Genomic DNA, 12,816 nt, shown 5'->3' on the forward strand with positions numbered 1-12,816 from the left:
GTAATTTTAGTAAGATTTCTGATTATTTCAGTGATTTAGACATGGGAAATGAAACCACTTGGTATCAAAATTTGGTTACAGACTTTGTCATATAAATGTTTTCAATTTAATTTTCTAGAAACTCTTTTGAGATTTTGTTTTTCGAACTTGTTTCTTTGTATATTTCCTTTATTTGCCATTCAGGTGGTTTAGTTATTTGGCAGCAAACTTGACAGAGAAGCAGATGATAAGAAAAGTAAAGTTATAACATAGAAATTGAAACTGTATTATGTATTATAATAAGAACTTCACAATCCACTGTAGCATGCTTTATTTGCACATAAGAATGTGTGCCAGTTTTCCATCTAAACTGAACATACTTTTTCAGTATGATCCAAAACCTTGTTCAAACCCAGTACTAAAAAAAATCTTAACAAGCATAGTATGAACTTCATATTGATGTCTTCCCTTTTTGCATTCTGATTAATTTCTTGTATTGATGATATACTTACTCATAAATTTTTCTGTCTACAGAAATCGTGAGATCCTGGAAAATGTGTTAGCTGTCATCTTGGCTATTCTTGTGGCTTTTTTGGGATCTATTCTTCTCATACAAGGCTTCTTCAGAGATATCTGGGTCTTCCAGTTCTGCCTGGTGATAGCCAGCTGTCAATATTCACTACTTAAGGTACCAGCATCTCCCTTCTCTTCAGACTTTGGCATCATAGTTATGTTAAAAAGCAGAAAGTTTTGTATCATTCATTGAATGATAATTCAGTGAATTATCTAAGAATATAATTTTTAGATTTATTTTCCTTGGACGTTTACGTTAAGATTGGGAAAGCAACAAAAGGGACATATAAACTTTAAAAAATAATGACATGTGAATGAAGCTTCCTAAAAACTTTTTTTGTATTAATATACAAAATAAAAAAATAAGAATTCGAGTTCTTTTTTTTTTTCTCTCTTTTTCTTTTCTTTTTTTTTTTTTGGCCATGCCACATGGGTTGCGGGATCTTAGTTCCCCAGCCAGGGTTATAACCTGGACCCTGGCAACGAAAGTGCCAGGTCCTAACCACTGGACCGCTAGGGAATTCCCAAGAATTTGAGTTCTTGAAATTCATTTTCTTTTAATTTATCAACGTTAACTGTCCTACTCTCATATTTTCAGTCTTCTATTATGTAGGTGAAATTTATTAAGATCCATCATTGGTAGACAGAATAATGTCGAAACTAGCATATACATTCTTTGTGGACACAGAGAGCAGAAGATCGGTGTCCCTTTGCTTTTGTTTAAATAGTGGTTCTAAAATACCAAATGTTATCAATTTTAAGCTTTCCATAATTGGGAGAATCAAAAACCAAATTTTTCACTTTCCGTGCCACATCAGTGTGCACTGGTAACATGGACTGTTTTCTTTCCTTTCTTAGCCAGTACTGGTTATTTGCCTGATACATACTAACATGCAGAACCCTCTCCCATCCTGAAAACTATTTGTTTAGTTCTGTTTATACCATCAGCTTTCCTTTCTTTTTTCTCTCTCCATATATAGACATCTGGAGTAAGCCACCTTTGTCAACTGCTCCATTTCTTCAAGACCCATCCATACTTTTTTCCTCATTACAGTATTGAAATTACAGTCTTTGTGGGCTAATAATCTCTAATTGCCAAATCTATGTTCTTAGTCTTCATTCTCTGTGAGTGCTGCATCATTTAAATACCTGTGAATACTTTCTTCCATTTTTATATTTTCCTCATTGTCGATCTGTGACTTTATACTACCCTCATGATTATGCTACTTTTCAGGTAACTTTATTTTCCTTTGTTGATGCCTCTTTGTTCTTTCGACTACCTCTTAATTTACAAGAACTCTCTAGTGTTTTATTTGACCCTCTTTTCAGTTTGTAATTCCTTGCCAGTGAAGTCATCCTCTTTTATTACTTTGTTGCCCCTGTATATGAATTATGTCCAGATTTATGTCTTACAGTCTTCACCTTTCTCATAAGCTTTAGTCCTATATATCTAACAGGCAGCTGGGCAAATTCTGAAAATGGCACATCATCATCTTCTGATATTTTTCTTTCCCAGTTCCTTTGCTTTTTCTTTTTTTTAACACCTGTATTGGAGTATAATTCCTTTACAGTGTTGTGTTAGTTTCTGCTGTATAACAAAGTGAATCAGCTATACGCATACGCATATACCCTCCCTCTTGTGTCGCCGTCCCACCCTCCTTATGCCACCCCTCTAGGTGGTCGCAAAGCACCGAGCTGATCTCCCTGTGCCATGCAGCTGCTTCCCACTAGCTATCTATTTTACATTTGGTAGTGTATATATGTCCGTGCCACTCTCTCACTTCGTCCCAGCTTACCCTTCCCCCTCCCCGTGTCCTCAAGGCCATTTTCTACATCTGCGTCTTTATTCCTGTCCTGCCCCTAGGTTCTTCAGAACCTTTTTTTTTTTTTTTTAGATTCCATGTATATATGTTAGCACATGGTATTTGCTTTTCTCTTTCTGACTTACTTCACTCTATATGACAGACTCTAGGTCCATCCATCTCACTACAAATAACTCAATTTCGTTTCTTTTTATGGCTGAGTAATATTCCATTGTATATATGTACGACATCTTCTTTATCCATTCATCTGTCGATGGACACTTAGGTTGCTTCCATGTCCTGGCTATTGTAAATAGTGCTGCAATGAACATTGTGGTACATGACTCTTTTTGAATTACGGTTTGCTCAGGGTATATGCCCAGTAGTAGGATTGCTGGGTCATATGGTAAGTTCTATTTTTAGTTTTTTAAGGAACCTCCATACTGTTCTCCATAGTGGCTGTATCAATTTACATTCCCACCAAGAGTGCAGGAGGGTTCCCTTTTTTCCACACCTTCTCCAGCATTTATTGTTGTAGATTTTTTTTAAAATTAATTAATTAATTAATTTATTTTTGGCTGTGTTGGGTCTTCGTTTCTGTGCGAGGGCTTTCTCTAGTTGCGGCAAGTGGGGGCCACTCTTCATCGCGGTGCGTGGGCCTCTCACTATCGCGGCCTCTCTTGTTGCGGAGCATAGGCTCCAGACATGCAGGCTCAGTAGTTGTGGCTCACGGGCCCAGTTGCTCCACGGCATGTGGGATCTTCCCAGACCAGGGCTCGAACCCGTGTCCCCTGTTTCCCCCTTTGGGCCTGGGATCCCTTCCCCTCCCCCAGCTGCCCCTCAGGGGCGCCAGTCCCATCCCGCCTCCACTTCTTCTCCCCCTTCACTCCCCCCACACGCCACGTCCTACCCGGTAGCTTGGGGTTCCTTCTGTCCCCTTAGGTGCCCTCCCCCACGGGTGCCTGGTAGGTGCCCTAGTTGTGAGGAGACGAGAATTCCGCTTCCTCCTAGTACGCCATCTTGACTCTGCCCCAGTTCCTTTGCTTTTGATAGTTGTATACCAACCCAGATCCTAGAGCCTCTGCTCCTTCTTCTTTACCCCTAACGACAGTGGCTACATCCCTCTGATTAAATTTGGTGATTCTGCGTTACAGTTTCTCGCCTTTCTTCTTGCTTTTCATTTCAGTTCCCCTTAATCCATCCCTTTATTGCCTTAAACCATTTAAATTCATTCCCTGGATCCAATGTCCCTTATACTGTTAACTTTGTTCACTGCTTAATATGGTTAGATATGGAAAAGGCAAAGGATGACTCAGATTTTTAAAAATATTTCAGATTTTTAAAATCTAGTTGACTAGAAGAATAGTAATAACATAAACAGAAATAAGAAAGGCGGGAACAGAGCTTTAGGAGGATAGATGTTTGAATTGAAAGAGTTTAAAGATTGTCTGGTCTCATATCCAGCCAAGGGCCACATGCCAAACTCAGTGAGCTTAGTCCAATGTAGAATTGTAGGATGGTGATAGACCATCCTAGTGAAATTGCTTGGTATGCTATTGAAAATGGACAGCAACTTTGGAGAAATGTCATGATTTGAGAGGTAGCTGCACTATACATTTTGAACATTTTTTTTTTTGTTGTTTTTTTTGTTTTTAAGTTATACAATTTTTATTTATTTATTTATGGCTGTGTTGGGTCTTCGTTTCTGTGCGAGGGCTTTCTCCAGTTGCGGCAAGTGGGGGCCACTCTTCATCGCGGTGCGCGGGCCTTTCATTATTGCGGCCTCTCCTGTTGCGGAGCAGAGGCTCCAGACGCGCAGGCTCAGTAAGTGTGGCTCACGGGCCTAGTTGCTCCGCGGCATGTGGGATCTTCCCAGACCAGGGCTCGAACCCGCGTCCCCTGCATTGGCAGGCAGATTCTCAACCACTGCGCCACCAGGGAAGCCCCCCCATTTTGAACATTTTTATGGAAAGTTGTTAAAGTCTCTTAGAAGGATACAGCTTAACTAATTTGATGAGTTTGATGTGAAAATGCAGAGAATATATTTAACACAACTACCATTGCATTGTTTAGTAAGTTTGGAATTTGTGGGCAGAACTGGAATCCTTCTTTTAAGCTAACCCATATTTTGTGCATTTCCTGAATGGAGTGATGTTGCCGTGAGAAAGCATTCTACCTTAACTGTACTTAAGTGTTGTAATGAGCCAAGTAGTAGGATGGATCTATCTGCTGTATGCCACTTCAGAAACATTAAGCTAGATGCAAATTAATAATTAGCCATAGTAAGTATAAGAGTTAGGAAAGATTTGAGATGTTTTAATATCAGTGACATCAGTATCTGGAGCTGATGTTTTGTCTTCTGTTGATGTTTCAACAGAATTAATGTAGGTCATTTCTTAGCTATGGGATATTTACTTGAAATTATTTCAGGCATTTTGGAAGTTAATGTAAAATTACCAGGTCTTTAGTAGTATAATCTGTCTGTTTCTTTTTTAGAGTGTTCAACCAGATTCTTCTTCTCCCAGACATGTAAGTCACTCTAATACACCTGTAACTTGTGTTTCCTTAACATTCCTCAAAACCTTTTTTTGGTCATATGTAAGACTGAACTAAGATTTATGTTATTATTTTCTCACTGGCAATAGAAAGTCCCTGATAGTGCATTTGTTCTTTTTAGCCTCCTTTAATTTAGAGCAGTTCCTCAGTATTTGTCTCACACAATATTGACATTTTTAATGGGTACAGGCCAGTAATTTTGTAGACAGATGGTCTTCAATTTGAGTTTGTCTGATATTTCTTCTTTATTAGATACGGGCTGTGCTTTTTTGGTAGGAATATTACAAAAATGCTGTGTTCTTCATAACTCATCATATCCAGAAGCACATAATGTCAGTTTATGCTTTTACTGGTGATGTTAACTTTGATTTTTTGGCTAAGGGTAGTGTATGCAGTGTTTTTGAAACACTGCAGTGTTAACATTTTGGGCTGGATAATTCTTTGTTGAAAGTTGGGGGTGGGGAGGATCTGTCCTGTGCATTGTAGGCTGTTTAACATTATCTCTGACTTCTACCCATTAGATGCGAATAGCACCCTCACCCCAATTGTGACAACCACAATGTCTTCAGACATTGCTATATGTTCCCTGGGGGGCAGAATCCCCTCCCACTCCCTTGAGAACCAATACTCTACTGTAATGTTACCATTTTTCTCTTGTAGTTAATAAGTATATCATAGGAGATACTTTGAGATTGTGTATATGTCCTGTTGCCCTGCAAACGTCCGCCCAGTTGTTTTTAGTATCTATTGATGTTTCTTGCCTGAATCAGTTATCATTTGATGGTTGCCAAATAGTGATTTTTTTAGCTCCATCATACCTTCTACATTTATTAGTTGACTTTTTACTGTAAGAACTTTCCTTTTGTTTTTGTATTGGTGTGGATTCATGGATTCTTATTTTATTAAATGGACAGTAATGTTACTATCATTATTTTGATGCTCAAATTGTCCCTGATTTGGCCATTGGGAGCCCATCAAGCTGCCTTCTGTGTCCTTTTGACATACCTTCATCATTTTAAACGTACTTTCTTCCTTTTGGGCACAATTATTTGTTCCAAGCTCATCTTATACTTTCCTGACCCTAGCCTGAAACCAGCCTTTTCTCTGTGGATCCTTAGTTCTTTTTAGTGGATAATGTTATTTATAAACTAAGATCTGGATGCTAGTAATCTTTATTACTAGAATGTCATTGCTTCTAGGTCCTCTCAGTGGATAAAGCTAGAAAAATACATGTATACACTTACATACACTCATACACGTATATACACACATGTATTCTTATACCTATCTATTTATATGCATATTAAAAACACTGAGTTCATACTGATACTTAATTTCAATCAAGTATCGTGGGGTTTATTCTGTTCTTCCTCCTATCCTTATTTGTAATTCCCTTCTGCCACAGTCAGAAACCTGACCTCCGTATGGATGCATTTTGAGTCCTTAGAATACAAGCCATCAAAAGTCTCAGTAGCTATAGTTGTGACACTTCAAATTAAATGAGCTGACTTCTTTTTTAATATCATTTTCAGGGTCATAATCGTATCATTGCCTACAGTAGACCAGTTTATTTCTGTTTGTGTTGTGGTCTTATTTGGCTCTTGGATTATGGTAGCAGAAACCTTACTACAACCAAGTTCAAATTATATGGAATAACTTTCACCAATCCGCTGGTGCTTATATCAGCCAGGGATTTAGTTATAGGTGAGTCATCTTTAAGTATCTTAGATCTTAATGTTAATTTATTTGTATACAAACCATTCACTGATAAAGAGATCAATTATATAGATAAAAATACTTTTACTGGGTTTATTTTGCTGTTTATTGCCGTCCTCTCAGTGAGGAACAAAACTATAGGGCTGTTAGGAATGAAAAAAGCTAATGATGAACAAATATTATAGTAATTCTTCTGTTGTTGAAGCAGATGGAATGAAAGATTTCCTTTGGATCTCAGGTCCCTATTATGTGAAAACAGTTGAATTAATTTTAAAAGCTGTTGTTTATAGTTGGAAAGATTATTTAATATTCAGGCAGTTATCTAGAGAGAAATAATTTAAAATGGTATATTTTAAGAAATTTGGTTCGTAGTTTTAAGCAACTTTAAGAAACTACCTTAGTAATTTATATTAATTTCGGGTTTCTTTTTATCATTTATTTTATTATCTTAGGTGAACAAAAGGATGGATGTGATATACTGTTTTTAACTTGCTTTTCTTTCCTTCTATAGTGTTTACACTCTGTTTCCCAATAGTATTTTTCATTGGTCTCCTGCCTCAGGTGAATACATTTGTAATGTACCTTTGTGAACAATTGGATATCCATATCTTTGGTGGTAATGGTGAGTACTTCTTTATAAAAATTACAGTTTACGGTATTACTTTTACAGATCATTAAGTAATAAACTGAACGTTAAATTGCTTTTCCAGTTTTTATTTTAGAATTGTAATTAGAAAGAAAAAGGCACTTATTTAATAATTAAAGACTGAACAGGAATTAATTTGTAGATAGGAAAAAATAGTCAAGGCTGCTACTTTAGGGAAAGATCCGGGAATAATGGAGTTGATTTGTAAGTGTTAAAATACTGTCATCTTAAAGTAAAAGTTATAGTGAGTTTACATGGAACCTGAATAGACTTATGAAATATTTATAAAAGATCAAATAGATTGAGCTCTGATACATGGCATTATATTTAGATTTTGAACTAGTGTATGCATTTGATATTCTATATATTTGGTTTCAGAGCTTTGTTTTATCTTTAGAATGGGAACACCAAAACCAGAATGCTTTTAGTAAAAGCATTTTACTAAATAAGATTTTTAGAAATATCTCTGTTTTTAGAGTAGGATATGTGGATATGAATTGGTATACTTAGAAATGTATTCCCCTGTTACATGTACATTTTATTTTCAAAATAAGTAAGACTATACCAAAATTACCCTGGAATAATGTTTTGCAGAACTTGAAAATAACACTTTGGGCAGCCACCATGGTTAAAATACACCCTTATTTAGTTTAACCATCTAACATCTTATCGAAAGATGAGTGTACAACTATAGAAAAAAATATGAAAGGGCAAGAAATTACTGAACTTTATAGTTTATTTCTATTCATACTTCACATTTGCAGTCCACATCTTCCAAGTATATGCATTGAAATTATCTCTACTGATAAAATGTTGATATTATGGTTTAAATTTTAAATAGAAGCTAAGCTTTTTCTATGTCACTATGTATCTAGAGCATTTTTATTGTTTTGAAAATTTGAAGGAGTGTGAATTAAGACTGGGCTGGGCTTCAGCATAGCTTAATGGGTAGAAAACAATTTCAGTATTTAGGGGACTATTATAGGTGCTATATTAATCTAAACGCTATGCAGAAGGTTTAGTGTAGGTAATTTATAATAGTGGGCTTCGTCATAATTTACAAACTTGTGCAAGGTGTTAGGTTTTTAATATCTCCTAAAGAAAAATTTTTCTTGTAGAGTTCTTTTATGGTCTCCATATAAAATTACTATTAAAGTCTGTTATCTTAGCCATCCTCTATTCCTTATTATTAATAATCCCATTAGATCTATTTTTTGTTGTTATTGTTAGCAGTTAGATCGATACTCTTTTGCAAGAATTGATTAACACATGGGAATATACATTTATTTCTGTGGGTAATACAAGTTCTGTTTACGTAGACAGTCTACATAATACATTTCTAGCTTCTTTTCAGGCTCTGCAAGCTTCATTTTCCCATACTTTTATAAATAATAAGATACATTCTTGAAGCATAATATAGGTACAATTTTTTTCTGCTGTAGATAAATGTTTATTACTTCCAAGGGGAATATATTTTACCTTGTATCAGAAATTGTTGATAGTAAACCTTTGTCGTTTCAATTTTTTTTTTTTTATAAATTTATTTATTTTATTTTTGGCTGCGCTGGGTCTTCGTTGCTGTGCGCGGGCTTTCTCTAGTTGCGGTGAGCGGGGGCTACTTTTTGTTGTGGTGCGCGGGCTTCTCATTGCGGTGGCTTCTCTTGTTGCGGAGCATGGGCTCTAGGCACATGGGCTTCAGTAGTTGTGGCACATGGGCTCAGTAGTTGTGGCTCGCGGGCTCTAGAGCGCAGGCTCAGTAGTTGTGGCACACGGGCTTAGTTGCTCCGCGGCATGTGGGATCTTCCCGAACCAAGGCTCGAACCCATGTCTGCTGCATTGGCAGGCGGATTCTTAACCACTGGGCCACCAGGGAAGTCCTCAAAATTTTTTGAAAGAACAGGATGAAGAAACTGAATTTTTATAAATCAAACAAGTAGATATTTAATTATAGTTAATAGCCTACCATTTTAAATACTTTTCAGTGACCTTTTAAGGTATGTTTTCTCCGTAAATGTTTATAAATGTTGATTTCATTTTCCCTTTCCTGTCTAGCCACTACAAGCCTGCTTGCAGCACTTTACAGTTTCATCTGTAGCATTGTGGCAGTAGCCTTACTATATGGATTGTGTTACGGCGCCTTAAAGGTGAGCAATACATGTAGTATGTTGTGTCTTTAAGGCTACTTTTCTATATGAAGATTGTTTTAAATTAACTAATGATTTTTTTCCTGGTATCTCTTCAGCATTAATTTTCATGGTCTTCCTATGTTGAGCATTATTCTTATTCTCATTTAGTTTGAATTTGAAAGCAATTTCATAGTTAATCATTACTAAAGGAAAATCCTTTTCCATGCAGTATTCATAGGTTAATATTAGAAACAGATTAGTAAAAACTAGGCTGGTCTGGGATAGAGGTGGGCATAGTAATAACAGAATATGAAATTAATTTTAGGTTTCTACTTAAGAATATGCGTAACGACTTTTCACATCAAGATTTTTTAAAACTTAGGAGAAGTTGTTCAAGGACTGCAATTTAAAATACAGTCTAGTAAAAATTAACACACTGAAATTTAATGTCATTATTGGTTTAGAAGAATATGGACAAGCCTTATTAGTTCCATTTTAAAACAATTGTCACCAAATTATAACTAAAAATTTTAGATTTCTCATAAACAACTCTCAGCTCCTGGTATTTTATTTTTTTATGATTAATACAAGATAATCAGAGAACGATAGGGTTGAAAGGGCTATGAAAAGTGACTCATAGTATCCTTCCTTGCTTCATTTATTCAGTAGCATTTACTGTGCTTACTGTGTGCCTAGTTCTGCTTTTAAGTTGCTTATATGTTAACTGTGATTAACAAGTCAATCGATGCTCTTAATAGAGGGTGATGAAGGCTATGAAAACAGAGTGTTACAGGTATACAAATTAAGGTATTACCCTATTCAGCCTAAAGGGATTAAAGATGATTTTCCTAGGGGGTGGTTTTTTAACCAAAATTTGAAGAACAATAGGAAATAGCTAGTTGAAACAAGGGATGAAGAGCCATGGAGTTGTAAAGAAAGTGTGTTATGTACAGGAAACAGCAAATAGTTTGGAATTGCTGGAAATTTGGGTACATGAGGAAAGATGGCCTACAGTAAGGCTGGAAAGGTAAGCAACGGCTGGATTATGAAATATCTTTTATCCTGAACGTATTGGGTGGAGATGGAAGACCACCAAATATTCGAGGTAAGGCAAGGAAATGATCAATGTTGCATTTTAGAAAGATTACTTGGTCCCCAGTGTGAAGGAGACTGAAATATAAGCAGGAAGTATCAGAAGTAGGGGGACTCTTGTGCTGCTGTCTTAATTATAAGGGACTTAATGAAAATTGGATTCAGTGAATATATTTGGGAACTCTGTGGATGAAAAGAGCCAGAGTAGGATCCAGGATGACTGCTGGGTAGGGGCTGGCTTGAACAACTGGTTAGGTAGTGATATTAATGCACATGATTGGAAATCTTTGAGTTTACTGGGGAAAGTGATTGTTTACATTTAGACACTTTTATTTGTTGGCATTCATGGGGTATCCAGAGATACATAGTGGGTAGTTATTTGCAGTAATGATGAAAAGATTTAGAATTCATCAACAAATTAAAGTATAAGAAAAAGACTGCTAGCCTGGGTTGGCAGGATGCAGATAGAACCCTGGGAAATGCCAATATTTAAGCAGTAGATGGAACAGAATCCAACAAAGGAAACTTCAGAAGCAATACAGTGTGAAAAAAAATTTATTGAATTTGACAGTTAATAGGATATTGGTGACTTTAACAAAACAGCTTTTTTGGTGTTTTGGCTGAGGAAGCTAGATGAATGTAAGTTTAGGTTTGAATAGATATTAAGGAAACGTATTCTACTCTCTCTAGAATATAGTCGGGAAACCTGTGCACATGATGAGGATTGTTTTCTGGGTTTTGTTTTTTAAAAAAGATCTGAGCCTTGATTGCATTTAAAAGGGGAGATGGAAAATTGATCAGAGAGGGAGATACTTGATGACATTAAGCCCAGGAAGGAACTGGAGGTAATGAGATCCAAATCCAAGCTTCTCCCAGCTACACTACCTACAAACCATCCTGGTATAAAGGTTTTAGAGCTATATTTGGAGAACATGTTGGAAAGTGCATCATCATTTGGAAGTTGCAGTCATAGAAGTTAACAATGCAGTAAGTTTTCTAATTTTCTAAAGGCCTATTTAACTATAATTATATAGCAGAAGAGCAGCAATTGTAAAACTGCCAACTAGAACCTTGTGTCCTAAGACAGGCAGGGAGATATGTTTTTTTTCCTTCTTTCTTGGCCATGGCATTTACATTAGACTATTTTAGTTTTAGGTATTCCCCATTGTAATAGAATAAATGTGCAGATGTACTTATATAAATGAGCAAAGACTATGTGCAGAGATTTCATCATAGCAGTGTTTGTAACAGCAAAAACTGTAAACGACCTAGTATTTGTTGTTTGTGACTGTTTAAATCAATTATGGTATAGCCTCACACTGGAATACTATACAGCCACGAAAAACAATAAAAACAGATTTTAAATTTATTTATTTATTTATTTGGCTGCACCGGGTCTTAGTTGTGGCACACGGGATCTTCATTGCCGCATGTAGGGTCTTCATTGTGGCATGCAGGATCTTTTAATTGTAGCATGTGAACCCCTAGTTCAGTCCTAGACTAGTCAAGAGTCTTAGCCACTGGACCACCAGGGAAGTCCCAAAATAGATTTTTTATGTGCAAATGTGGAATGATTTCCAAGACATACAATTTGTTTCTTTTTTATCAAGCTGTATTGAAATGTAATTGACAAAAATGTAAGCTATTTAAAGTGTACAGTATGATTTGATATATGTATACATTGTGAAAGGATTCCTCCTGACAAGTTAGTTAACACATTTATCACTTCACATATTTACCTTTGTTTTGTTTGTTTGTTTTTTTTTTTTTGGTGAGAGCACATTTAAATTCTACTCTCTTAGCAAATTTCAATTCTACAATTCAGTGTTATCAACTATAGTCACTGTGTTACATGTTAGCTCCTCAGAACTTATTCATCTTTTTAAAAAATTTTTTAAGTTTATTATTTTAATTTTTATTGAGGTATAATTGACATATACATTATATTAGTTTCAGGTAATGATTCAATATTTGTATATATTGCAAAACGAGCACCACAATAAATCCAGTTAACAGCTGTCACCATACATAGTTACAAATATTTTTTCTTGTGGTGAGAACTTTTAAGATCTGTTCTCTTAGCAACTTTCAAATATGCATACATTATTATTAACTGTAGTCACTGTGCTGTACATTACATCCCCAGAACTTATTTGTCTTAAAACTGGAAGTTTGGGACTTCCCTGGTGGTCCAGTGGGTAAGACTCCGCGCTCCCAATGCAGGGAGCCCGGGTTCAATCCCTGGTCAGTGAACTAGATCCCACATGCCGCAACTAAGAGTTCACATGCCACAACTAAAAAAAGATCCCGCGTGCTGCAACTAAGA

The 12,816-nt window shown here is 36.1% G+C and overlaps 1 protein-coding gene across 6 annotated transcripts in view; it reads left to right on the forward strand.

The window, feature by feature from the left end:
• PCNX1 (pecanex 1) overlaps nt 1-12,816 on the forward strand; it is a 166,580-nt gene that overhangs the window by 100,094 nt on the left and 53,670 nt on the right. For all 6 annotated transcript variants that reach the window (XM_036841725.1, XM_036841727.1, XM_036841726.1 and 3 more), the window contains 5 exons: nt 514-667; nt 4,851-4,883; nt 6,443-6,614; nt 7,138-7,248; nt 9,325-9,416. In XM_036841725.1, coding sequence (XP_036697620.1) covers nt 514-667; nt 4,851-4,883; nt 6,443-6,614; nt 7,138-7,248; nt 9,325-9,416 — 562 coding nt within the window. The remainder of the gene's footprint in view (nt 1-513; nt 668-4,850; nt 4,884-6,442; nt 6,615-7,137; nt 7,249-9,324; nt 9,417-12,816) is intronic.

This window comes from Balaenoptera musculus, chromosome 2, assembly GCF_009873245.2.
Source record: "Balaenoptera musculus isolate JJ_BM4_2016_0621 chromosome 2, mBalMus1.pri.v3, whole genome shotgun sequence".
Taxonomy (NCBI): Eukaryota; Metazoa; Chordata; class Mammalia; order Artiodactyla; family Balaenopteridae; genus Balaenoptera; species Balaenoptera musculus.